This window comes from Arabidopsis lyrata, assembly GCF_000004255.2.
Source record: "Arabidopsis lyrata subsp. lyrata unplaced genomic scaffold ARALYscaffold_6, whole genome shotgun sequence".
NCBI classification, from domain to species: domain Eukaryota; kingdom Viridiplantae; phylum Streptophyta; class Magnoliopsida; order Brassicales; family Brassicaceae; genus Arabidopsis; species Arabidopsis lyrata.
Genome location: NW_003302550.1, coordinates 6,544,197 through 6,570,319, shown reverse-complemented (window position 1 = coordinate 6,570,319; position 26,123 = coordinate 6,544,197). Strand labels below are relative to the sequence as shown.

At 36.3% G+C, this 26,123-nt stretch overlaps 8 protein-coding genes across 8 annotated transcripts; 7 read left to right on the top strand and 1 right to left on the bottom strand.

Annotated features, from left to right (window-relative positions):
- The first annotated feature begins 3,820 nt into the window (after window positions 1-3,820).
- On the top strand, window positions 3,821-6,136 carry LOC9309826. The gene is made up of 4 exons (XM_021022776.1): window positions 3,821-4,149; window positions 4,734-4,912; window positions 5,000-5,066; window positions 5,240-6,136. The coding sequence occupies exons 2-4, from the start codon at window positions 4,764-4,766 to the stop codon at window positions 5,555-5,557; spliced, it is 534 nt and encodes a 177-aa protein (XP_020878435.1). The 5' UTR covers window positions 3,821-4,149; window positions 4,734-4,763; the 3' UTR covers window positions 5,558-6,136.
- A 915-nt stretch (window positions 6,137-7,051) lies between these two features.
- Window positions 7,052-9,299, top strand: LOC9309825. Its single transcript, XM_002873711.2, has 4 exons — window positions 7,052-7,884; window positions 7,976-8,406; window positions 8,806-8,955; window positions 9,056-9,299. Exons 1-4 carry the CDS (start codon window positions 7,317-7,319, stop codon window positions 9,203-9,205), a joined length of 1,299 nt encoding a protein of 432 aa, XP_002873757.2. The 5' UTR covers window positions 7,052-7,316; the 3' UTR covers window positions 9,206-9,299.
- Window positions 9,300-11,772: 2,473 nt separating this feature from the next.
- On the top strand, window positions 11,773-12,727 carry LOC9309824 (ubiquitin receptor RAD23c). Its single transcript, XM_021020671.1, has 4 exons — window positions 11,773-11,852; window positions 12,061-12,173; window positions 12,254-12,338; window positions 12,437-12,727. The coding sequence occupies exons 1-4, from the start codon at window positions 11,841-11,843 to the stop codon at window positions 12,539-12,541; spliced, it is 315 nt and encodes a 104-aa protein (XP_020876330.1). The 5' UTR covers window positions 11,773-11,840; the 3' UTR covers window positions 12,542-12,727.
- A 1,905-nt stretch (window positions 12,728-14,632) lies between these two features.
- LOC9309823 (probable carboxylesterase 17) lies at window positions 14,633-16,065 on the top strand. Its single transcript, XM_021020244.1, has one exon. It carries the CDS (start codon window positions 14,732-14,734, stop codon window positions 15,833-15,835), a length of 1,104 nt encoding a protein of 367 aa, XP_020875903.1. The 5' UTR covers window positions 14,633-14,731; the 3' UTR covers window positions 15,836-16,065.
- Window positions 16,066-17,223: 1,158 nt separating this feature from the next.
- On the top strand, window positions 17,224-21,151 carry LOC9307771 (T-complex protein 1 subunit zeta 2). The gene is made up of 15 exons (XM_002873708.2): window positions 17,224-17,472; window positions 17,553-17,616; window positions 18,026-18,161; window positions 18,287-18,438; window positions 18,528-18,575; window positions 18,713-18,805; window positions 18,991-19,097; window positions 19,193-19,307; window positions 19,387-19,470; window positions 19,766-19,970; window positions 20,067-20,161; window positions 20,328-20,396; window positions 20,489-20,596; window positions 20,692-20,810; window positions 20,901-21,151. The coding sequence occupies exons 1-15, from the start codon at window positions 17,339-17,341 to the stop codon at window positions 20,977-20,979; spliced, it is 1,608 nt and encodes a 535-aa protein (XP_002873754.1). The 5' UTR covers window positions 17,224-17,338; the 3' UTR covers window positions 20,980-21,151.
- LOC9309822 (COX assembly mitochondrial protein 2) lies at window positions 21,144-22,409 on the bottom strand. Its single transcript, XM_021021573.1, has 3 exons — window positions 22,276-22,409; window positions 21,822-21,969; window positions 21,144-21,400 (listed from the first exon to the last, which is right to left on the bottom strand). Exons 1-3 carry the CDS (start codon window positions 22,331-22,333, stop codon window positions 21,319-21,321), a joined length of 288 nt encoding a protein of 95 aa, XP_020877232.1. The 5' UTR covers window positions 22,334-22,409; the 3' UTR covers window positions 21,144-21,318.
- On the top strand, window positions 22,404-23,561 carry LOC110227899. Its single transcript, XM_021023877.1, has 3 exons — window positions 22,404-22,414; window positions 22,535-22,737; window positions 23,056-23,561. Exons 1-3 carry the CDS (start codon window positions 22,404-22,406, stop codon window positions 23,469-23,471), a joined length of 630 nt encoding a protein of 209 aa, XP_020879536.1. The 3' UTR covers window positions 23,472-23,561.
- Window positions 23,562-23,658: 97 nt separating this feature from the next.
- LOC9309821 (14-3-3-like protein GF14 upsilon) lies at window positions 23,659-25,791 on the top strand. The gene is made up of 5 exons (XM_002873707.2): window positions 23,659-23,769; window positions 24,097-24,594; window positions 24,682-24,804; window positions 25,204-25,320; window positions 25,439-25,791. The coding sequence occupies exons 1-5, from the start codon at window positions 23,677-23,679 to the stop codon at window positions 25,520-25,522; spliced, it is 915 nt and encodes a 304-aa protein (XP_002873753.2). The 5' UTR covers window positions 23,659-23,676; the 3' UTR covers window positions 25,523-25,791.
- Window positions 25,792-26,123: the final 332 nt, after the last annotated feature.

Below are 26,123 nucleotides of genomic sequence, written 5' to 3'. Positions count from 1 at the left end.
ATAAAAAAAAATGAATGGTTCCAAAGTTAAATTATAAGCCACATCAATTCAACGGTTGATATAAGAATATATATAGCTCGGACTTTACTTTTTGTTTGGTGTTTTTCAGAAAATTCGAATGCTTCCAAGAGTAAATTACAAAGAAAAAAATTAAACATATTTGTGAGTGATACATGAAGAAGGTAAATATTGGGGTTGTATTCCAACCTTTGATACCGAGCCAGACTTTGAATACTTCGGAAAACACTCGAGGTCACCTCGAGGCAACATACAACTCACCTCGGGGAACATCCAAAGTCACCTCGGGACAACGTACTACTCACCTCGGGGAACACCCGAGATCACCTCGGAGCAACGTGCCAATCACCTCGGGGAATACCCGAGATCACCTCGGGACAACGTGCCTATCACCTCGGGGAATACCCGAGATCACCTCGGAGAGATCTGCCATCCAGCTCGGGTACCCGAGCCGATCCTCTCTGGGTATCCGAGCCAGTCATCTCCGGGTACCCGAGCCGGTCATCTCCGGGTATCCGAGCCAGTCATCTCGAGTTATCCTCTAGGCGCCTCGGCTCGGGTTGTATATCACACCGTCATCCTGCCCCGAGCCGAACACACCAGTCGTCCCCAAGCAACCTCCAAGCTACCCGAGGCGAAGTCATCATTCACCCGAGGCAAGGACTTGGTAAAATATTCACCTCCAAAGTATCATTTCTGAACAGGGTGGCATCATTTCCTAAGAAGAAGGATCATTTCCGATGTACTCGGAAATTAAAGGAAAGAATCTCCAAGGATCAATTCAAATCAGAAAATCTTCCAAAAGCTCCGAAAAATAAGGAAAGTATCATAATCCGCGATATTCTACGCCGAATTCAAGATAAATGGAAATCTTTCGAGAATATCGCTGGAGAGACGGTTTACCACCCCTATATAAAGCGACTCAAGACTCTCACAAAAGGGGCAAGCAAAAACGCTCTAGACTTCAGACTACAAACGCTCAAGCAAAAAGCTCCGACTCTCAAAAACAAACAAACACTTTTCTTTTTACGATCTAGTTCTTTGTACGATCAAAGCTATTCTTTTCATCAATAATATCAAGAACACCACCTTTGGTTACAATTTTTTCTGTTGTTCTTTGAGAATTCTCGCATATTGTATCCCTAAATAAAACCCTAGACAAATTTCGATTGTGTTAAGTTACGATTTTCACAGTAAAGAAAGATATATACATTTGAAAAGTACCTCCCAGCTAATTTATAATGGCAAAACAATGTGAAAGATTAACTTATTGTCCTAAACGAACAGACGAAGTGAAGTTTACAAGGTAGTAGCTTATTTGCTTTTTCTCAATTGATCAATTTTTTTTTATTTTTGTCATCCGAAATTACTTAAAACTCAAAAGAGGCATTTATGGGAAATGTTGTTTAGTTAAAGCTCAATTGATCAATTGTTTAAATAAGTTCTACGTAATAACTTTTGGGAATTTCTTTGAATCATAAATTACATTGAAGTGTCAATTTTTTTACATATTTTTCACAACTTATATCTGTCAAAAGTTCCTTAATATGAAGAAGGGTTTCTTTATTCTTAAGACTAAACAAAGCTCAGTCTAATAAAGTCTCATGGTGTCGACAAGCTAGTTGTTTACGACACTGTTGGTACATGAGTAGTTAACGAAACTCCTGACCGATATCAAACGTATTTAAGATTCAACTACTGAATTAAGTTTGAATTTTATAATCTAACCCCACCTCAAGGTATATGTCCTTATCATTATTTCTGGAAAAAGAAGTAAAATAATCAAATATACTAAAAATTTAAAACAATGCAATTGGCTTTATTCTTCCTTTGTTCAATGCGTAAATGGCTCGCATGTCTCTCCCACTGTCCCTTCTTTTCCTAAAACAAACAAAACATCTCTCTCTCTCCACAATTATAGCTTCTTAATTTTCAACATTTTCTCCACAATTATAGGCTTCTAGTTTTCTTTTGTTCTCCATCCGTTTGGCAAATATTTTTATTTTTTGTGACTTGTTTGCTTAACTTTTTTCTATTTATGGGTTTATTTCATACGTCTTTCTAAGTAGACATCAATTCTAATTAGACATCGATACGGAAAAGTTTAGATAGTAGAATATGTTGGGGTTCTATTAGAGGGCAAAGTTTTTTCAGTGATAGACAAAGATATTGAAGTCATAGAAGCAGTCCCAACGTAAGTGGTTTTAGACGTTATCTCAGTATTTTTAAACCAGAAAATCGGTCAGCAGCTAAGTAAAATGGAAAACAAATAACAAGATCGGATAAAGTTGCATCGAGTTATAAAAGACGACATTCACAAGGTATGCCACCACTTATGAGCTCCTTCGGTGAAAAAAAGAGAGAGATCACAAGGTTTTATCGTATAAACGAACATGATCTATGGCAAAAAAAAAAAAAGGAACATGGTTGAATTTTAGCTATAAAAAAAACGATGGTATTCATAGTTTATAGTTTCTCATACGTTCACAATATTTATTAATAAATTAATGTATGTATATACACAGTTAGATCAAGTCTCTTGTTTTAGATAGCGATACAATTCACTGGAATGTAATGTTAAAAAAAAATTAAAAATAATGATCCCATTCCCATCAATACAATTAGTCAACTATGATAGTATAGCTATTTGCTTATGTGGACACGTTTTCTATGGATTATGGAAGCCAGCAATTTTTTTTTTTTTAATGAATAATAAAGAAAACAACGGAGCCGATAAACAGTTTCTGGTCAAAATGTCAAACTTCACAATGAGAGCGCCACGCAAGCATGCGTTTTTAATACAGTAAACTTTTAACAAATAAAAGACAAAATAAAAATAGAATCTATAAAAATTTTAAGATCTACTAGAAAATAATAAAGTAAACCCTAGATACCCATGTGAATGTAGGCTTGTTAAAACTATAGTAATATTTAACATAGGGAATGGTAATAACAAAGATATATGTATATATGTTGTATGGAAACAGAAACGGAAACGTGGAAGCGAAACGTTTCGGAAACGGGAAACGATTTTTTTCTAAAATTAGGGATTGGAAACGTTTTGGAAACGTATACACATATATAGTATATATATATATATATATATATATATATATATAACATTGACATAAAACTATAAAAATAGTTTAATTAAACAATACAAGTCCAAAACATCAAATATTAAATAGGTTAATTAAAATTCTAAAAGAAAAAAAGATTAAAAGGTTCAAGTTCAAATATTTAATTTAGACCAACATTTTCATTCTCATTTTTATTAGTTTCATCGTAGATCATATAAAGATGCCTCCAAATCTAGTTTGTCGATAAAAAAAATCTTAAAATTCAGAATCTTCCAAAATTAGTGATATGTATTACTCTATAAATCTTAATCTTTTCAACTTTTATTTATTAAGTTTCCAAAGTCAATAAAAAAGATTCCATCGTGTTTCCAAACATAGATTTTTAGGAAACGCGTTTCCGTAACGTTTTTCGTGTTTCCGAAGAGTTTTCGTTTCGGAAACGGGAAACGGACCTCGAAGAGAGTTTCCATGCAACATTAATATTTGTTTCCCACATTACAAGAAGATGTTTCCATGGCTCCAATCAATATTATAGAAAAAATCTTATCATTTTCATTATTTTTAATTCATTGCCTTTTTTTAAATATACACTTAATTAGGTGCAATTTATTAGCTTTTTTACCAAACAAAATTATTAATTATGTGACATTATGCATAGAAGAATGATATCTGATGTAATTGAAAAGAAAAAAAAAAAAACAAAATCATTAGTTATGTTGACCAATAAATAAAGCGAAAGATAATTTATTTACAAAAAAATAATAAATGCATGAAAATGGGAATATTATTAAGCTGTCCACAAATATCACTATTACGACGGCGATAAAAAGCAATTTTCCAGTTTAATGTTAAAAATAAAAATAAATAAAAAAGCAAAAAATCCTAATTCAACCAAAACGTCATCGTTTCAAGTTGTCTTCAACCTCACCCACAGTTCTTCGGTCTCATCCTTTTATAAAATCCCTATTTCCTCTGACGATTTTTCGCCTCTCTCTCTCTCTCTCTCTCTCTCTCTCTCTCTCTCTCTCCTCTTCCGGAGATTTTTACTCAGGTACATCTCTCTCCTTCCTTCGTCTTCTTCTCTCAAGTTCCTCTCATGGCGGATTTTACAGATCGAAGTTACTTTTCTTCATTCACAATCATTTTTCATAGATGTTAGATCTGTGGTTCTTTTATTCTCATCGTTTTCGTTTTTGAGTCTCGGAGTTTTGGTTAAATTCGAGTCAAAACTTCTTTGTGTTGTTCTAATTTTTTAAAAAAATCTCTTATGAATTTTGAATTTTCTCGGATCTGGGTTTCGACTTTAGCCTATTCGGTCAAACATCATCGTTGGCTTTTCATCCGAAATTGGTTTCTGTGTTTTTTTCAAAAATCCTTATAATAGCCGATCTCTCTGAAACTTTGAATGATCTATTTTTTTTTCCTTCCTCTAAAGCGAAGTCATAAATCAAAGAGAAAAGCTCTGAATTCAGATCCGTTAGTTTTCTTCGTTTTCCTTGAGAGAATTTCTCAGATCTTATAAAGTAAACCCTAGTTTTTTTCTTCTTGTTGTTGGATTTTGAAATTAGATTCACCATCTTTGAATCGCTTGCTCTGTGATGGATCTGATCTGATCTGATCTGATTTTGATTACAGGCGTTCTTCTGTGGATCAAAGGTGAAGAAGATGAATCATTGCAACCTTCAGCAGAACGCCTTCATGACTCGTGAGGAGATGGTGGGATTTGATCGCAAGGATCTTGTTGTTTGTCCTAAGCCTCGACGTGTTGGTTTACTCGCCAACAACGTGATTCGGCCTCTCAGATTACATATGAGGTAATTAAACCATCCTCCTTTAGTTTTTGCTGTGATTAGAAACAATCATTTACACAAGTCCTTATAAAACTCTGTTTTCGATTGTAGTCAAGCTGCTGCTGATTTGTGTGATTCTAAAGCTGGTGCAGAGCTTTTGGAAATCATTCGTAGAAAGGTATGCTTTTGATCTTACATGAGTCACTTCAGGCTACAAGTTGTGATAGTCTTTGGTGCCCCTCTAGATTGTATTTTGATTACAATCTTTTGATCTGCCTCAAAAGCTTTCCTTGTTATGCTCTTTTATCTTAGTAGATTCTGATTCGTTATCCTTTGTTGTGATCTCTTTAGGAGGATAATGGAACAATAGGGCAGTTACTATCATCATCGCCACCATATTTTCCTGGTTCACCACCCAGCAGAGCGGCGAACCCATTAGCCCAAGATGCTCGTTTTCGAGATGAGAAACTCAATCCAGTCTCACCAAACTCTCCTTTCCTTCAGCCCAATTCGGCAACCGGTTTTCCGTCTCCATCTTCTTCATCATCATCGTCGTCCCGTGGCTGTGTTAGAATGAAATTTGGACTCAACTCGCCTGCAGTTAGAGTAGAAGGATTTGATTGCTTGAACCGTGACCGCCAAAACTCAAGCATCCCTGCCATGGCTTAGTAGACAAACAAAAGAACAAGTGTATATAGAGATTCCGGAATCGTTCACCAATGCCTAACAGAGGAGGATTTGATTACTACTGCTGCTGCTATTACTACTACCATTTTTGAAGTAAATGAATATGTTTTTGTTTTTCATCTTTTCCTAAGAGATCGAGAGGGAAGAGGAAGGAGGAAGGAGGAAGATGAAGATCAGTTACCGTCGCCGGTCACCGTTTTTTAACTGTTTTATTCAGGTTAGTGTTTGTATATAAAGATGCAGTATTTAAAAGAAGAGTCGAATCTATGTATTCGTTTGGTGTTTTTCTGGGTCGGGCGGATCTTTATTACTGTTATATATAACTAAGGGAGAAGATTAGAAGAAGCTGTAAAATTTTCTCGGGGAAAAAAAACTCTGGTTTCTATCTTCTCGTTGTAATATAGATAATCAATTTGGATTTATCTTCTATCAGAGAGTATCATCACCATTGTATATAGTAATGTTTAATTTTCTTCTTCTTGGTGACTTAGTTCTCTCTCACCTTTGTATATGTATTCTGGCGATCTGATACATCTAATTGAAACCTGCAAGTTTTTTTTAGCTTTTTTAACTATTCGTACATACAAAATTCAAAGTGATGGTGAAGATATTTTGTTGAGTACAAAAACCAGTAATCCTCGTGAATCGCCACCGTATTGCTATATCCTATAAATGTCCCATATGTATCACCTACACCATGCTATGTGTATTTACAAACACCTAGAGAATCTCTTGTTTATCCATCCACGGTATACATTTCGGGTCTGATGTGAATGATCCATCGCAAATGAGGTCTCTTCCAATTAACAGAGATGTTTCGACTTTCGATTCTAAGTTCCGGCCATCTTATACTCTTTGCTTGTAAAAATCAGTAATGTCAATGGTCCATGCATGTTTCGAATTTGCGACCTATGGTCATCTTCCTACAAATTACAAAGTCATTGGTGTGGCTGCTGGTCCATGCACGTTGTGATTTGGCAATGTCTTATGTGGATCATAATCTCATTCCTCGATTTCCATAAGCACCAAAACACCACAAAGGATAGTTAACTACGGCAATTGATAACCCTTTCACTCCATCCCCACCATAAGAATTCCCCTAAGATTGTCTACTAGGTCCAAAGTTTTGCAAGTATCCTATATGTGGAACCCCTTTAGTTTGTAACAATGTTGTTGTACCGAGAGCTCTTAACATAAATATTGGGTTATCAAATGTGAATCCCTTGAAGAAAAAACAACAACAAAAAACAAATGTGAATCCCTCTAGTTTTTTTTTTTTTTTTTTTTTTTTTTTTTTTTTTTTTATTATTTTTTTTTTATATCATTATTGGATCAATGTAAACCGTATATATATTGGTTTATCTAGTTTGGGATCAAATTCATAATTCCATTCGATAAAACCAAGGAAAAAAATGATATATTACAATGTAAATAGAACTCTAACGATTAAACTATGTTAACTACGTTGTCTTGTGATGACCATGAACCGCCACAAACTTACTATAACGACCATTATTAACCGCCAAAAAGTTTCTCTCTTTCTTCTCTTCTCTCTCCCTCTCGCGCCTCTCACTACAAAAACTTTGCCGATCGAACCGTAACAAGTCTCTTCCCTCACGCTCTGTTCTTCAAACTCTCAAGCATCGCACTGTGCTTGAGAGAGAGACTTTCTCCTCTTTTTTTTTGTTTCACCCTTAAAAAAAAAAGAGAGAGTAAGCAATTAAGTAGAGAAAAACAAAAAATGGCGGGCGATGATCCTAAGCCATCCGCTCCAAAAGACAACGGGTATGAAGATCTCTACAATGACCCATTTGATGGGTTCGGGGGATTTACGGACGAAGATCTAATAAATGTTATGTCAGACTTGAATCCTAATCTTATGGATATGTCTTTCACGGAACACACGTCTCCTCCTGTGTTTCCTACCTTACCATTAGATGTGGACGACACTCAGTTACTTCATGAATTAGATCTCTCGATCACCAACTACGACATCAAGGATGAGTTTGATAGTCTGTCTTGCGTGGATGATGGTTTTACCATCTCGTTGGACATGTATGACCAACCTAATGATGATCTGAACGACAACAATGATGTCCCAGGAGAGATTGGTAATGATAATGGTAAAAGCATTGTTGATGAAAGTACAAGACTTGAAGTGAGCACTCGAGTTTTCGGTGGTGCTAATGGTCCAGACTTTGAAATTGGTGGTTCATCAACAATACCTGTCCCGGTTACACCGACAATCTCTGATGGAGTTTACGTATGCGGTTGTTGTAAAATGCTTCGAGAATTAGTCCACCTCAAGAGTATAAACATCTATCATTAATATTTTGATATTTATTGAAATATGTTTTGGTTACAATTGATATTGGTTGTTTATATTCTTTGATTATATAGAAGAGGTGGAACGGAATACTCTTAACATCTTTGGAGGGATTGGTTTCTTTTGCCATGCGGTTCTTCTGACTGAACTCTTGTTTCCTGATTCTATGGAATGTCAACCTCAAACAATTCATCTAAAAGAATTAACGATGGAGGAAGTTAAAAAGTTCATAGAAGATTATTGCTCCCATAGAGTAGCAAGTGGGTTATCACTTGTGCGAGACACTAATGCTGCTTTCTATCAAGCAATGAGTGCCAACTTCATCTCTAACCAGTCAACGTCTATGTTGACAATACCATCACCCACTGATGTTCCAATGTCTTTGGTTTCGCCTGAAGAAGCTCGCCCTGTTCCACCCGCGCCGCCACATGTTGGACTGAGAGAACAATCTACCACCAAGTTGCCGAAACAAAGGGAAAAGCGAAAAACCCCTCTCGCTGCACAGGTTATATCTCTAATTTCTCAATTTATAACCACTTATAATAACACATGATCTGTTAGGATTACATGATACTTTCACTACAAGGAATCCTTTTAATAATAGAGAGAGTAAAATATATTTAGATTTTGGGTTGCAGACATGGTAATTGTAGTACAAGAAAGTCTTCTAGTAATCTGGTTATATAGAGAACAGTGACTGAACATTAAGACAGTTTATATTATCTTATTGTAGAATTATAACCACTAGTAATTCTTGAGCAAAGATGACAAGGTGTTTATTAGGGTTAGTATTTGTATTATGTGACTTGTGCTACAAGAAATTATTTTCATAGTAGGTTTTATTGAAGAAGGCACTAATCTTTGGTTTTGTGGTTCATTATCTATGTGCCGAGGACAAGAACAGAGAGAAAGGACAAAACAAATGACATTGAAGGATATTTGTCAGCTTTTTGATCTCCCAATTGAACAAGCGGCCAAGGAGATGAAAGTGTGTGTAACAGTTCTAAAAAAGATCTGTCGGAAAGGAAGCCTTAGGCGGTGGCCTCACCGCAAAGTAATTGAATCAAAACACTATAAACAAGTCTCACTTTTTTAGAAGTTGTTTTAGCTTTCTTTTTTAGTTTTAACAAGTTATCTGTTAAATTGATCTGTAGATAAAGAGTCTCCAGGCAAAAATCGAGGCATTGAAGACTTTGTTACTCACGGCAAAGGATGATGGAGTTAAGGCTCGTGCTGAAGCTGAGATAGAGAGGCTGCAGCGTCATATAGACAAGATTTGCAGTGACATACTCAAAAATATGTAATTTGTTTTTCATTCAAAATTCAAAGACTTGATACTACGTACATTTCATCGTTTCTTACGTTTAGATACACACACAGTTAGTTGAAAGTTAAATTTCTTGAAGGTTTCCAGCATAACAATAAATTTCTTGAAAAGTTAAAATAAAATACAACCACTCTTCTCTTTTTTTTTTTTTGTTCTGCTTACATCTGTTTTCGATCATATTGTTTGTTACACAAAGCTTATGGTAGAATGGGCTTCAAAATGAAAATATAAGCCCAATAGTGGCGCCATGTAGCCGTCAGGAAAATCGGTTACAAGAATTCAGTTAAGATATTAACACGTGTCAAATTCGTATTGGATTGTTAAGTGTTGTAAGAAATATTGAGGGACCGTATAAATTCTGCCATCTTCTTCGCTTTTCTCTTTCTCGCTTCTTCTCTTCTCTAATCTATAGTTTTCTACTAGGAAGTTTGTTACCGGCGGCGATTGATCGTAACAGATTCTCACCGGAGAATCGGTTTTGGGGAACTGGAATCATTTTCCTTTGGTGTGAAAGAAGATGAAGATAATTGTAAAAACTTTGAAGGGGACTCGCTTCGAGATCGAAGTTAAACCCAACGATTCGGTAAGGTTTCGTCGAACACTCGCGTTCCATATCTGACAAAGTTATTCGTTCTATTTCTTGTTCATTGTGGTGGAAGTTTGGTCAACGATTCTTTGATTGGCGGTAATTAGGGTTTTCTCTGTTAATCATTCGTTTCTTGATCTGTAAGTTTAGTCACTGTGGGTGATTTCTTAGAACGGCGTTACTATATTTTCTGAATTGACGATTCTTGAATGGTTTCTTCTCTTTTGTATTCTATTGGCAAATGGATTATTTATGTGAATTCTTGATTGTTAGTTTCCATGAGCTGATGGTTTGTTGCTTAGGTTGCTGAAGTGAAGAAGAAGGAAAAACGGTCTACCCCTCAGAAGTATTGACATCACGCCAGATAGAGCCCATTCTTTGACCTCGGTCCAGATGTCTATGAAATGGAAGTTTGACATCTACTTCCCCCGAATTGAAAGTTCAAAACTTATATCTCCCCAAAATCACAGTTCAAAACTTCATTACCCACATACACTGGTTTGTTGTTTACCAAACAACTATTAACCAGATTTAAACCAAAGACACCAACAAAATCACTAAACCAAACCAAAGACAACAACAAAATCACTAAACCAAACCAAAGACAACAACAAAATCACTAAACCAAACCAAATTTTTTTTTTGTTCACCATCGTTTTGTTCAGAGCTTGGTCGGAGCGTTACCATCGGGCGTGGGCAACTCAAAATAATTCCTTCCTCTAATTCTCTAAGTTTGGTGAAGATGAGATTCTTATATACACTTCTCTGCAGATGTTTCTCTACAATTTGTGACATCCCCCAAAACAAAATCAATTCACTTTACAAGAGTACTTGATTACACAAAGTTAAAAACAATAAACGAGATTGATGAGAAAACGAACTGAAGACCATGAGAAAGCTGGACATTGCGTACGACTGGGAAGACATGGCACCGAGGAGGAGAAGCATGGTTGCAATGGATGCTTCCGCAGCAGCTATTTGAAACGACAATGGCGGCGATTGATTTCATGGGCTGGACGAGCATAGAGATGTCCAAGAAGAGACCGGTGGTGATGTTGCTTTGACGTGAAGACAGTGGCAGCTTGACTCCGGCAACGACGAGGAGCAAATTATTTCTCCCTTGATTTGCAGTTGAGACTTCATATTGTGTTCTTCATTCTCACTGTCGATTCGACATGGGTTTTTCTCTTTGAATATTTTTTTACCTCATCTTGTTCAATCGAGGAAAAAAGCTCTCCTCCTCAAATCAATTTCGATCAATCCAATACCGATTCATGTCGCTAATCAAGTCCTCGAGCTTCACAAACCTCAAATCCTAACACCCAGACCCACGAATTAACCAACTCATTGGGGGATTTTAACATTCGAAGACATCAAAAAATTATATGAAGCATGTAATTTGATTTATGCAAATCTGGGTTTGCAATTTCTGAAATTTTGGATTTTATTACACAAAACAGTCAAATTTGAATGGAATTGGATCGTGAATAATCTAGTTTTGTTTCTCTGGGTCTTATTGATCTAATGAACAAATCACATATTTCTCTGGTTCATGTCGTCTTTATTCGACACGGGGAAAAAACGAGAAGAAGAAGACGCACGCATCAAAGAAGGTGAAGAATAAAAGTGTTTTTAGGTTAAATCCGGTTTTTGTTGTATTGGTTTAATTTGGTATTTTTAATTCGGTTTCGTATTGGGTTTATATGGACTTTTATGAGATTGAGTTTGTAAACCAATTAAACCCAGATTATGGAGAAATAGATGAAAATTTTAGATTCATGGAGAAATTGATGTTGAGCTTCTATTTCATGGACATGTAGACCGAGGTCAAAGAATGGGTTCTATCTGGCGTGATGTCAATACTTCTGAGGGGGAAATAGACCGTTTTTCCGAAGAAGAACATAGAGACTGTTCTGGGAGCTAGTGAATATCCTGCTGCACAACAAATTCTTATTCATAAAGGGAAAAAGCTTAGAGATGAAGCAACAATGGAAGAGTTTTTGAGAAAAGTGTTATTGCCATTATTATGATAACCAAGGTGCGTTAATTTGGGTTTAATTAGTAATGGAAGTTTGAGGTTTAGTGTTTAGCTGAGATTCTTGATTCTTGTACCTTTTGCATCTTGTGATTCTGAAATACTCTCTGTTTCTTAACAGTTTATACTTTGTGTTTGATGAGTGATGTAACAAACAAGTTAAAAGTGTTTAATTTGTTGAGTTTTTGGCTAATGATGAGTTTTGCTGCAGGGATGTCTAGAAGAGATGGGGAAGCAGCCTCCATCATACGAAGACCTAGTAGACCGGGAGGCGGCGATGATCTTATGCTCTATACTCCACGAGCCCACTGAAGAAATAGAGGGGTAAAAATTGTCTAATATGATTTAGAAACTAAGCTTTCTTTTACTCAACTTATTTGAATTTTTTTTATGGTATGATAAAGAGACAGTGGCAACGAATTGGCACAACCTGAAGAGGACTTGTTGCAACTCCAAGTCACAGCTGTGGATAATGAAGCAATCAAACGGGTTTGTTTTATTCATAAAAGCTTTTAATAGTCTCAGTATACTAATTTGGTAAATGAAAGTTTGATTGATTGTGTGCATATGTTTGGTTGGAAAAATAGCTGGAAGCGATGGGATTCGAGAGAAGGTTGGTGTTGGAGGCGTTCTTCGCTTGCAACAAGAACGAACAGTTGGCTGCAAACTATCTTCTCGATCACATCCAATAATAACATCCACTCTAAATCAAACTTGAGTGTTTTTTTTTCTTTTGGGGTCCTTAAGTGGTTACATGTTATGGACAATCAAATGTCTTGTTATGGTTACTTTTTGCTGTTTTACATAGTTGGGGTGATTGATTTGTAATTGTACCTACCTTTCGTTACAAAACTGAAGTTTTTACATATAACTCACTATAATCATTTCCAAAAAACACTACGAATTCAAGATTTTTGTTTGATGCTTTGTAGCTAATTCATATATATAAACTTGTAGTGGCTAAGAAAAAAAAAGTTCTTGTATATGTCGTCGATAAATAAACCAACTGTTTAGTTTTTTTGGCTATAAAACAAAGCATTTTCGAATATGAATATATTTCCACGAAACTACATTCTGTATTAATCTACAGTTTTACACGCCTTTTGTGTGTTTAATTTTTTAGGCAAAAATCATTTTCTCTGCCACGGTTAAGACAGGGGGGAAGAATAAGAGAAGTAAATATTCCTATCGAATGAAATATCCATTTGGTGCATTCAAAGAGAATATAAGAAAAGCTCGAATATTACCAAGATAAACTATATATAGTCAAAATTTGCACAAAAAACAAAAAAAAAAACTATAGTCTTTTTTTTTGTGCACCCAAAAAAAAAATTATAAAATCAAAATTACTTATCAGAAGATTTTTTCACACCGTTTTTTTTTTTTTTTTTTTTTTTGACAGCGATTTTTTCACACCGTTTTCGCCTTTTGCTAATATAGGAAACAATTGAGTTGTATACATAAATATTTATTCTTAGAAAAAAAGTATGAGGATTAGTGAATAAATCATAACTTGTATTAAGGTTAATGGTTAACATTTGTTTTCACTTTTCAATCAACACAATAACAATTTACAATGAAAAGATAAAACATACAAAAATGTAAAAGAGTATTCGAAGGGGAATATATCATAAGAATTTTAGAAGATTTGTGAATTGTACTTGCCCATAGAATCTTTGCCGACTTTATGTTCTTTTGACTTCTCTACTTCAGTTTATATAAAAAAAAAAAAAAACTTCCACACTGTTATTAATTATGCATGCATATAACTGAAGATTTCATTTGATGAGCCAAAGATTTTTCTTCCGTGGCTCCTAAAAGCTTTGTGTGGGTATAGAACTAACTATGCATCTCAAGAACTTAAAATCAATCATTATTCGCCCTCGATCGAGTAAAGTTAACATTTGATATCTAGTATCTACCTACATATAAAGAAACAACTTCAAATGGAAAATGTAAAGAAGAAAGAAAAAATTACAATATGAGAAATGATTAAATTTTGTGGTTTATATCCATTTGTCTTTTGGCTATTGGATAAATATGTAGATAAATATAGGGATATCAATCCAAAAACAGTATTGTTCGAAAAGGACAAACAATAGTCTTGAGTTCCACTTTGTAATGATACAACTAAGAAGTGATGGAACAACACGAATTGCTTGGGATCAAATCAACTTAAACTCAACTTACAATCATTTTACTATTCATAATACACGACTGGCAATAATTTTATTCTTTTAGCATACATTTATATTGAACCGTATTAATATAATATTCCTTGTAATTTGAAAATATGAAAAATCTCACGTGAAATATAATTCTTTTTTCTAATGTGAACACGTGAACTAGTGTGATATAGTAATCAATCCTGATTTTTAATCGGGCTTTTTGTGTTCTTTTTTTTTTATAGTCGTGGTGTATATTTTAAAATTGGGAATATTTAATAACTGAAACAAAATCTAAAATGGTGTATATTTATTTGCTACGATTGTAATAAAATTTTAATATACTTATAGTCTACATTCATATATATGCTAATAAAATTTTCTTTTTAAAACATATATACACTTTAAAGTTTAAACAAAAGAGACGTGGTTGACAAAAAAAAAAACACACTAGAGTCGTGATGTAATATGACGATTGACGGATATGAAGTAATGAAGATTCACCCACTTGATCTCATGCATGGATCGTTAATCTCATCTATACTATAGATGCCTTCAATGACAATAAAATCCGGCATTTTACAAGTACCGTAAATTAGTTTTGATTCCCAATTGAAATTCCAAATACTATATTTTAAAGTTTTTTACATATACTTTCCTATAAAGTATCTTAGATAAATATAGATATATACAAACTTCTCTATATAAAGAACTTCAATGAATCTCTCATCTCACTCAATCCAAACTCAACCAACAACGCTACACTTCATCATAAAAAATAAAAAACCAATGGCAACCATTTCCTTCCCTCACAACCACCAATCATCCGACAGCCGCCGTGGTGGATCCCACCACCACCGTCACGGCCCCGTCGTGGAAGAGATCGAAGGACTCATCAAAGTTTTCAACGACGGCTGCGTCGAAAGACCTCCCATAGTTCCCACCGTCTCACCCACCCTTCACCCATCTGCTAAAGCCACAGCCTTTGACATCAAACTATCCAACGACACATGGACACGTGTATACATCCCCGACGCCGCAGCAGCCTCGCCGTCCGTTACTCTCCCTCTCCTCGTTTACTTCCACGGCGGTGGCTTCTGCGTTGGCTCCGCAGCTTGGAGTTGCTACCATGACTTCTTGACCAGCCTCGCCGTTCAAGCCCGTTGCGTTGTCGTCTCCGTAAACTACCGTTTAGCCCCTGAACACCGTCTCCCGGCGGCGTACGACGACGGCGTTAACGTCGTCACGTGGCTAGTCAAGCAACAAATATCTAACGGTGGATATCCTTCTTGGGTGAGTAAGTGCAACCTCTCAAACGTTTACTTGGCCGGAGATAGCGCCGGAGCCAACATAGCTTACCAAGTCGCCGTCAGAATCACCGCCAGTGGCAAATACGTAAACACTCCAAACCTCAAGGGCATAATTCTCATCCACCCTTTCTTCGGCGGCGAATCAAGAACGTCCTCGGAGAAACAGCAACACCACTCCAAGTCATCGGCTCTAACTCTTTCTGCTTCCGACGCGTATTGGCGTCTAGCTCTACCACGTGGAGCGAGTAGAGACCATCCTTGGTGTAACCCTCTGGGGAGCTCGACGGCGGGAGCGGAGTTACCCACTACGATGGTGTTCATGGCGGAGTTTGATATACTAAAAGATAGAAACTTGGAGATGTGTAAAGTGATGAGAAGCCATGGGAAGAGAGTTGAAGGTATTGTTCATGGAGGTGTTGGTCACGCTTTTCATATTCTCGACAACTCGTCGGTGTCACGTGATCGAATCCACGACATGATGTGTCGTCTTCACAACTTCATACATCCATAATAATTCCCTAAAGACTTTCTTTCGCAACCTTTAATTGATTTTAAATGTTGGACGTGAAAATAATGATAAAAACTTAATATGTTTGTGTTTTGATTGTGGATTAAAGTAAGTTTTGCTTTGTAGTGTTTTTCAATGGATGTGATTAGTATAAATTAGTACGATTCCTCCTCTATTTGGATAAATTATGTAATTGTAATATATAATTATAAGCTTTTGGTTTGTGTTCTATAGATGGACTTGTACTTTTAAGTTATGTATCCAATGTTTGAATATAATTTTTGCTGTACTTAATTAGGAATCTTTTAGCTTGACTATTATAATTTTATTTATGAGAAATATACTTTTTTTTCTCAAAAAAACAATAATTTGACTTTGATGACTTTTGTTTTCTAGCACTATAATTGTTTTCATAGTTGACTTTGATGACTTTACCTTCGTGATAGAGACATATACAAGTATAAATGTTGTAATGGTCAACACATATACTATGTCACTACAATTGTTAAAATAACAGAGGTAAGTCATTAAAATTTCTAAATCTTGTACTAATAATTTAATCGTTTCCTTAAAATATGTGAGTGTTAGCTATTTTCATTGTAACAGTTACATGTACTTAGAAATTGTTTATCCACGAGGTTAGGTTTATGTACATTTCACTCGAAACACACTTTGGAATCGAGTCAAAAAAAAAAAAAAATACGAATTGACTCAGTTAATGGTCCTAAAACTCCCAAATGCATAAAAGAAGACGATATTTATTCTTCTTCTTCAACTTTTTGACTGGGCTTGTTCAATATGCAGTGTTTGGTACGAATCACTATATAACAAGAAAAAAAAAAAAGTTGGTATCAAGATCAGTAACTTAAATTCGATACGTGTGTGTAGTATATCCCAACCCATTTTGAATTATTTTAGTTCTGTTCGGTTATATATTACACATTTGCCTGGGATGTTTGAGTCCAATGATATAATTTCAGCTAATTCAATGTTTCATCTGAAAGATGTTTTAAGCATAGTCAAAATCAGTCAGTTGCTAACGAATTATATATTTGATGATGAATGACATGATTTTTTTGAATCTAAATAGTCTGCAAAACTAAATCTATCAAATTTTTGGAACACCATTATTTTACTACCTACCGTTGATTTTTTATTAAAAAAATAGATTTGGATCTAAATTTATATTATGTTAATTAAATATCTTTCTTCAAATGATAATCGGAATAATATATTTTTTTATTATTAGTAAAATGTTGAGGGATTTATGTTTTTAAAAGAATCAAATTATTATTATGTGGCTAAAAGTGTAAAACATAATGATAATGTGGGTAAAATTTGTAATTTACGTAAATATCGAAGTCTCTACACCGATTAGAGTCTCTCAACATCGGCTTCACTTTTAAAACCCAGAAGAAAGCCCTAAAAGCTCTCCCTCTCTCTCTCGCTCGCTCTCTAGTTCTGTCTCCAGTTATTCTCTTCGCGTCCTGAATCTGTACATCGAAAATGTCAGTGCGAGTTCTGAATCCTAATGCTGAGGTTCTCAACAAATCGGCGGCGCTTCATATGACCATCAACGCCGCCAAGGGTTTGCAAGATGTACTCAAGTCGAATCTCGGTCCTAAAGGAACAATCAAGATGTATTTATCTCCTTTTGATTTAATCTGATCTATGTTCATCATTATCTTCAAATTCCTTATTTGTTTCTCACTCGATGTAGGCTTGTTGGTGGTTCTGGGGATATTAAGCTTACCAAAGATGGGAACACGCTATTGAAGGAAATGGTGAGTCTGATCTAATTGAAAAAAAACCCTAGATCTTATTGATCTGTTAGGATCGAGCTCTGCCTTGCTTTTTTTAGTGTTGAATGGTGCTCATAAGCCCGTGACTTGTGTCATTTAGTAGTTAGATTCCAGGAGTGTTGAGAGATTCAAGTATGATTTGGTTCAGTGTAGCCTTCTTTCTGCAGGATAGATTAGGTTGAAAAATGAAGTTTTAGTGTTGTTTAGATGATCAATGTAGGATTCTGATTAGGTAAAAAAGTGTTTTGTCAGCATTGTGAATAGAGAAGAAAGACGAAGGCTTAAGGTAGTGCCAGATAACCTTTGGTGTTGATATGGGTTATTGGTATTGCTCCTTAACAAGTTATTTTGGTTCGATGTTGCTTACATGCTGATTTCCTTACTGTTGCAGCAAATTCAGAATCCAACCGCCATTATGATTGCAAGGACAGCTGTTGCACAGGATGACATAAGTGGTGATGGTACTACTTCCACCGTCATCTTCATTGGTGAGCTTATGAAACAGTCTGAACGCTGCATCGATGAAGGTAAGTCGCTAATTGTTTGCTGAACTTATGTACCTTATCTTACGTTAATTTGTAAGAGTTCGTTAGTATAAACTGGTATCTATTTTTGTAGCCAGAATCCTAATTAAGGTTTGTACATGTATCAGGTATGCATCCACGTGTCCTAGTTGATGGTTTCGAGATTGCTAAGAGAGCTACTCTTCAATTTCTTGACAACTTCAAGACTCCTGTTGTCATGGGTGATGAAGTTGATAAAGAGATCCTAAAAATGGTTGCAAGAACGACACTAAGAACAAAAGTATTCTTCATTGTATTATTATTATCTTTCTTTTCATTTGATTTTTCTTTTCGCTTTCTAATTTCGATTTAATCTGGTGGCTTGTGTAGTTGTACGAAGGCTTAGCTGATCAACTGACTGACATTGTCGTTAATTCGGTAAGTCAACCGTTCTCTAATGCAATCTCATTAATGCTTTTCATTTTTTTTTTCGCACAGATGAAGACTCATCTATACACCAATATTGGTTTTCAAGCTTGTTTGTCTTCTAATTATCTACTTTCCTCACATTACAGGTTCTCTGCATCCGAAAGCCTGAGGAAGCTATTGATCTGTTTATGGTGGAAATAATGCACATGCGTCACAAATTCGATGTTGACACACGATTGGTATGTCTTGATGTGTGTAATTTACTGTAAAATAGTTCCCTTGAAACCCTATAGGTTTATATTTGAAATACTTGCCAGTTTATATGTTTAGGTTATAGTATGGAATAAAATATTTTTTGCCGGTTATGATTAAATGCTTATATAGTTTTGGACCTGTTGCAAATACTGACTTAATTCTGAATTAGGTTGAGGGGCTTGTTCTGGATCATGGTTCGAGACACCCTGACATGAAACGACGTGCAGAAAATTGCCACATCCTAACTTGCAATGTGTCACTGGAGTATGAGAAGAGGTGTGTAATATAATTCTTTGATCAATTCGGTGAAAGGGAAATAAGAGCCTGTATGTTTCTGGCGATGTAGACTAATATTTCTTTTTATTTATCAGTGAAATCAATGCAGGATTTTTCTACTCTAATGCAGAGCAGAGGGAAGCAATGGTTACCGCAGAGAGGCGATCTGTTGATGAAAGAGTTAAGAAAATAATTGAGCTGAAGAAAAAGGTGGGACTGCGACCATTTCTCCCAGCTGTATTTTAAAACCGTGTAAAAAATACTAATACATGTTTTATTTCTTGTGCAGGTGTGTGGTGATAATGACAACTTTGTTGTCATCAATCAGAAGGGTATTGACCCACCATCATTGGATCTTCTTGCTAGAGAAGGGGTAAGCTACTTCTGTGTTCTCTTGCATCCAAACTAATGTTACAAATCGCTGAAATTGTTTTCATTCGATATTTAGGAAAAATAAGAAAGATACTAAGGAAGAATGTGTTATTAAGTGAATTGAAATTGACAATAATATTAAAAGAGTAGTTCCTTCGATATACAATAATCCATGGAGACGATTGGCAGACTTAGTTTTTAGTTCCGAGACACTAACTGAGCTTGTCTCTTCTTTTGGACCTAATTTCTCTTGTTTAGAAGTTGTTGAATCTAATTACCTTTCCTCATGTGTCCAGATTATTGGTCTTAGAAGAGCTAAGAGGAGGAATATGGAACGTTTAGTTTTGGCCTGTGGTGGAGAAGCTGTGAATTCTGTTGATGACTTGACCCCTGAGTCTCTTGGATGGGCTGGACTTGTCTATGAGCACGTTCTTGGGGAGGAAAAGTACACCTTTGTGGAGCAAGTGAAGAATCCTAATTCATGTACCATCCTCATAAAAGGTATTAGGACGACTTCTATGTCTTCAGTAACTTTTGAAGGTTCATTTGTTCTTGTATTAGTTTTGGTGTTCATTCATGATTTCTTGGGTTTTCTAGGGCCTAATGATCACACCATTGCTCAAATTAAGGACGCTGTTCGTGATGGTCTAAGATCGGTCAAGAACACCATAGAAGACGATTGTGTTGTGTTAGTAAGTACCTTACTATATCTTGAAGTATTTTGTTAACCTTGCTTTCTAATTCTCTGCAATGTCAAAGAGATTGTTAATTCGTGATTAAAACCATGGGTAAGGTTAGCATATAGACCTATTGTATATGTTCTGCGTTATGTTGATGTGCGGTTGTTTTTTTCTGTAGGGAGCAGGAGCTTTTGAAGTTGCAGCAAGGCAACACTTAATCAATGAAGTCAAGAAAACCGTTCAAGGGGTAAATTGATTTCACTTGTACTTTAATTCTCGCAACATTATTAAATGCATCTTAAATATTCCAAATTACTGATACTATCATGAACATTGTAGCGTGCCCAACTTGGCGTTGAAGCTTTTGCTAATGCTCTTCTCGTGGTGCCTAAGACACTTGCAGAAAATGCAGGTCTTGATACCCAGGATGTGATCATTTCTCTTACGGTATGCATTCATCTCTCTTATCATCTTCCGCAAACTGAAATCAATTGTGGAAGGAACAAAGATTTATAATTGCTCATTGTGATACGCTTATGCAGAGCGAGCATGACAAAGGGAACATTGTGGGGCTGGACCTTCAGGACGGTGAACCAATTGACCCGCAACTTGCTGGTATTTTTGATAACTACTCAGTGAAACGCCAACTTATCAATTCAGGGTAATGTTCGAACCAACCAACCAATTCTAATCAAAGTCTTGGGTTCCTGTTGAAGCCATTTCAATAACCGGCTATTTGTTTGCGTTGCAGGCCCGTGATTGCGTCACAATTGCTTTTGGTGGACGAAGTGATTCGTGCAGGAAGAAATATGAGGAAGCCTACTGCTTGAAGTCCTTTGCTTTTAACTCTATTTCTTCTTTCTAAGCACCTCAAATTTTTGTTTCTTGGTGTAAATCCTGAATGTTGTGAATGAAACCTTTGTTTTTTTCTGACGATGAGAAACATATTTGAATCTGATCTCTAGATTTAGTGGGTTTATGCAATCTGAGGAAAAATGGAAATCCAAAAATCTATTACTATTCTTGTTGTAGTGATTACTGAATACACCCTTATTTAAAAAAGGCCACAGTTTTACTTATAAACGGATCTGTTTGCCTTGTCCATAATGAACAAGAAACAAAGAGTCACACTACATTGGTCCGACACAAATCTTTTGTTCAACAAAAATTTATATGGCCGAGGACGAGACTTTACCCTCTTCTTGAAGCATATACTCTCTCTTCATTTCCTCCAAGACATTGTCATTGGTGCTGCAGAATCAAGAAAAAAAAATTCATGGTTAGCCAACAATTAAGCATCGCTCCAACGGGAGATTTCCCATCAGGGAGTCACAAAAAAAGAACTTGTGCACCACGAACAAACTCGATACTGACTGTGCTACACCGATCGAGAACATAGTTTTTACATCTCTCTTATCCAGTAACAAAGAATCACCCCCTTCTATAAGCTTATATTTGGTTACACATATACTAGCAAGGATACTTCATGACAAGGGTGATTATGCGTCTCCTAACCACAAGTTGTCTCATTTCATTATACCAGACTAACCAGTGAAGTGTATTAAGAAAAAAAATAATCAAAATCCGATGCTCCCATACGCAACAAAATCAATATACCTAACAGTGAAAACAAGATGATACCAAAGGAGCACTAAAAAGATGAAAAACTTACAATTGATGGAGGCAAGTGTTGAGCTCTTTAGCTTGCTTACGACATGTCCATACCACAGAAAATGTTCTTCCTGTTGCGCATTGAGCATACTTTGAGACATACTGATCACATTCCATCAATGCCTTTGCCTTCATCTTGCTTCGCAGCGCTATTAACAGAAGTATACATAATCAATCACAAAAAGACCATCTCCACTATTACAACTTCAACAAAAATTTTAAGCTCAATTCAGAGATAAACGTAGAAGCAATTCACACACTCTATCAATGAGAGCTGCTAGAATCAGAAGCAAAAAATGGAGGTACTTCCAAGGGTTTATGAAAACCCGAATCCTCAATCTAGCTTAAAGGGTATCGATATGGTTGATCTCATTTTCGAGGCAATCAAAAATCATTTGGGGGTTTAGGGTTTTAAAACATAGCGAGATGAAAAAGTCACAACATTGTTAAATTACCTTCTTCGACCTTCTTCTTCACGTGATTCTCACGAGCTTGCTCCACATAGCTCCCCATTGTCGGAACCTTTGAGCTTTTCCGGCTTTCTCCGATCAAATCGATCAAAAGCGGGTAAAAGGGACTAAAAATGGGTTCAGGGCAAAGGGTAAATCCGTCAAACTTACCTTGTATTAACATTTTAGCCCCTTAATATTTTTATATTATATACTTGACCTCATAACTAATGATTTCTCACATTTCACCCACGTAAATTAAAAGTTACGGGCCAAAAATTAAACATTTCTGGTGGCGACTTCTTCATAATGCCCTTCCAGTTGCAGAGACTTTGGCTCACAGGCACTTACGGGTCTCACAAGAATGCTTATTCTGCGGTGAAGCAAGAGAGTCTGTTTCTCATATCTTTTTCCAATGTCGTGTGGCAAAAGAAATTTGGGAGTTATCGCCGGTTCACATTGTTGCAGGTCAGTTCACTGATGATCAGTCTCTATTAGACCATATCCAGACCCTTTTATCTAATGCCAAGCATCAAGCCAATACCAGTCATCTCTTCTCTTTTATTGGATGGCGCATATGGAAGGCCAGAAATGACATGCTTTACAATAATAGGAGAGTGGCTATCCCGCATATTATACATCAAGCTATTGTTGATCTTCGTCTGTGGACAGAATCTCAACAAAACATTGCCCCTCTTAGGCTGCAGTCTATGCAAACTAACAAGACAGCGCCGAAAACATTTCAGGAGGTGCTTTCTCATGTCCCTTCTCTTTGTTGTTGTACAGATGCCTCTTGGATAAATCAAGATAGTAAAATTGGTGTTGGGTGGACGCTACATGACTCGCATGGCCGATTTATACTTCAAGGAAGTGCATCTTTAGAACCAACTCAATCAGTCCTTGAAGCAGAAGCTCTTGCGCTTAGGGAAGCTTTGATTCATCTAAAGCGGCTCAACTACCAGAATGTCACATTTTGTGGAGACTCTTACTCTTTATATGGATATCTGGAAGGCAATATGCAAAAGAAGTTTCAGATCAGGGGACCAAGCGAAATTCAAGCTTATCTGCAGGATATTTCAAAGTTAGCCCATGTTTCTTACCAATTCCGTTTCATTAATAGAGCAGCTAATGTTTTAGCTGATACCTTAGCCAGAGAAGCACGTATTAATGATTCTCCATATGTTATCTCATGGGTTCTATAGTTGTAAGGCATAAACTGTAGTATATGGCTGTGTAAACTCTACTTTCTTTAATGAAATTTAAGGTTGACAAAAAAAAAAAAAATTAAAAGTTACGGACGAAGTTTCGAAATCCAGAAATTAAGTCAAGTCAATAGGTTACCACGTGTCGTCTTTTAGTTGGGTGATTTCTCTCTCTCTCTCTCTCTCTTTACTCTTTTCCAATTTAATGGTCACGGGACCGTCTCCCCCAAATTTCTCACTTCCTCTCATTTCGCTTCGAAATTCGAAAGCCCTAATTCCAAAATTCCCAGTTCTCAAGGTACGGATCCGATCTTCGTTGCTCATACTTGGACAATGATTTTTTTTTGCTTCTCGCATTCTGCGTTTCTTGTTGATATGTTGTTGATCTTCGCGTTTTGGTCGTCACTTCAAGATCTGTAGGATTCAGAGTTCGTTCTATCGATTTTGGATAGATCTAGCAGTGTAAATCGTTTGTAATAGTCTGTTCTTTGAGTGCTTGGATTGATTTTGTTAGAGATGATTGTTATCGCTTCTCTTAAATGCAAGATTGTTGCAGCATTACTGAGTTTTAGTTCGTGTACTTTTTGTTTATTCCTGCTGCTTTATATTTTCTTGTTGAAAACAGGTTTATCAAAAGAGTATTATTGCAAAGATGTCCCGGGAAGAGAATGTGTACTTGGCCAAGTTAGCCGAGCAAGCTGAGCGTTACGAGGAAATGGTTGAGTTCATGGAGAAAGTTGCTAAGACCGTGGACACTGAGGAACTTACTGTTGAAGAGAGGAATCTCTTGTCTGTTGCTTACAAGAACGTGATTGGTGCTAGGAGGGCTTCTTGGAGGATTATCTCTTCCATTGAGCAGAAGGAAGATAGCAGGGGTAACAGTGATCACGTTTCGATTATCAAGGATTACAGAGGCAAGATTGAAACTGAGCTCAGCAAGATTTGCGATGGCATTTTGAACCTTCTCGAGGCTCATCTCATTCCTGCTGCTTCTTTGGCTGAGTCCAAAGTGTTTTACCTCAAGATGAAGGGAGATTATCATCGGTACCTTGCTGAATTCAAGACTGGTGCTGAGAGGAAAGAAGCTGCTGAGAGCACTCTTGTGGCCTACAAGTCTGCTCAGGTTATCATCTTGTTTCTTCTTGTTAACCCTATAGAGTGCTAAGATAACATGTTGACTCACGCTATTGGTGTTTGTCTTTTTATGTAGGATATTGCTCTTGCTGATTTGCCTCCCACTCACCCGATCAGACTGGGGCTTGCTCTTAACTTCTCTGTTTTCTACTATGAGATTCTCAACTCATCTGATCGTGCGTGTAGTCTCGCAAAGCAGGTCTGTGTTACTTTCTCATTTGTTATATGGTTTATGCTATGCTTTCTGTTATTAACTAACAAACCTATAGTCCAACTGTTCTGCTTGATAAAACTTAAGCACATGAGAGGTTCTTTTTTATATATATCTTCATAATGTGGCAAAAACGTGTTATGTAGTTTACTTGTTACAATTTCCATGTGGGTAGACTTTTCATATGATCTAGTAATGGTTTGCAGATTGCTTATCATTGCCTGACCGATAGGACTGTAGTTAATTTTTATGATGGGCAGAATTGGGAAACTAGGTCCTGCGAATGTTTCCATACACTAGTGAAATTTGGACAAGCTTTACATTCTGATTCTAGTTTGATTCAAGTACCTTTTTGTTTAGTTAAAAATATGATTTTCATGGTGGTAGGCTTTTGATGAGGCAATCTCTGAGCTAGACACATTGGGAGAGGAATCATACAAGGACAGTACATTGATCATGCAGCTTCTGCGTGACAATCTCACCCTCTGGACTTCTGACCTCAATGTACTTGTCTCTTCTTGCACTCTTCATTGTTAGCAATCTCTTAGTGATTGCATCATGCAATTAAGTAAGATTCTTGTTGATTTGCGCATAACACTTGTGGCTAATATCTTATCTCCAGGACGAAACTAGTGATGATATCAAGGAAGCCCCCAAAGAGGTGCAGAAAGATGAGGAACAAGCCCAACCACCACCTTCGCAGTGATGAGATCAGGTCCATGGAATGATTTGCAAGAAGAAATGTATGGATTGGTTGTGTGTTTTTAAACAGAAAAAAACCTTGTAGTTTTCTTAAACAAGAGTTTGTAGTAGTAATTGTAGCTGCAGGATTTGATTCTATCCATGGATTAAAAGTCAAAACTCTTGTGTGCTTCTCTCTCTCTCTCACATGTTTTTGTTGTTGTTGCCCGTTTCACTATTAGACTGCATTTGCATTACATGGTCCGGTCTAAAAGAGGAAAACTTTATTCTCTTCTCTGATTGGAGTTTAGTCTTTTGGTTTATGCTTCTCTTGGTGAATGATCCCGTAAGGGAAATTGTTTAAGATATGAGAGTGTTGTTCAATTAAACGAAATATAAACGCAATTTCACAGCTTTAAACGAAACATAAAGCCTCTCGGTTTGGATTGATTGGAACAACCATTGTCTGTTTACCCCGTAAAGTTGTGTAGGCAACATATAATTGGAATAACAAATCATAAACCCTCCATGGCCATAAGTTAAAAAGTTTGATTAATTTATTTATAAAAGATTGTAATTACGTGGGGGGGGGGGGGGGGGGGGGGGTTATAAACTCTCTTAAAAAA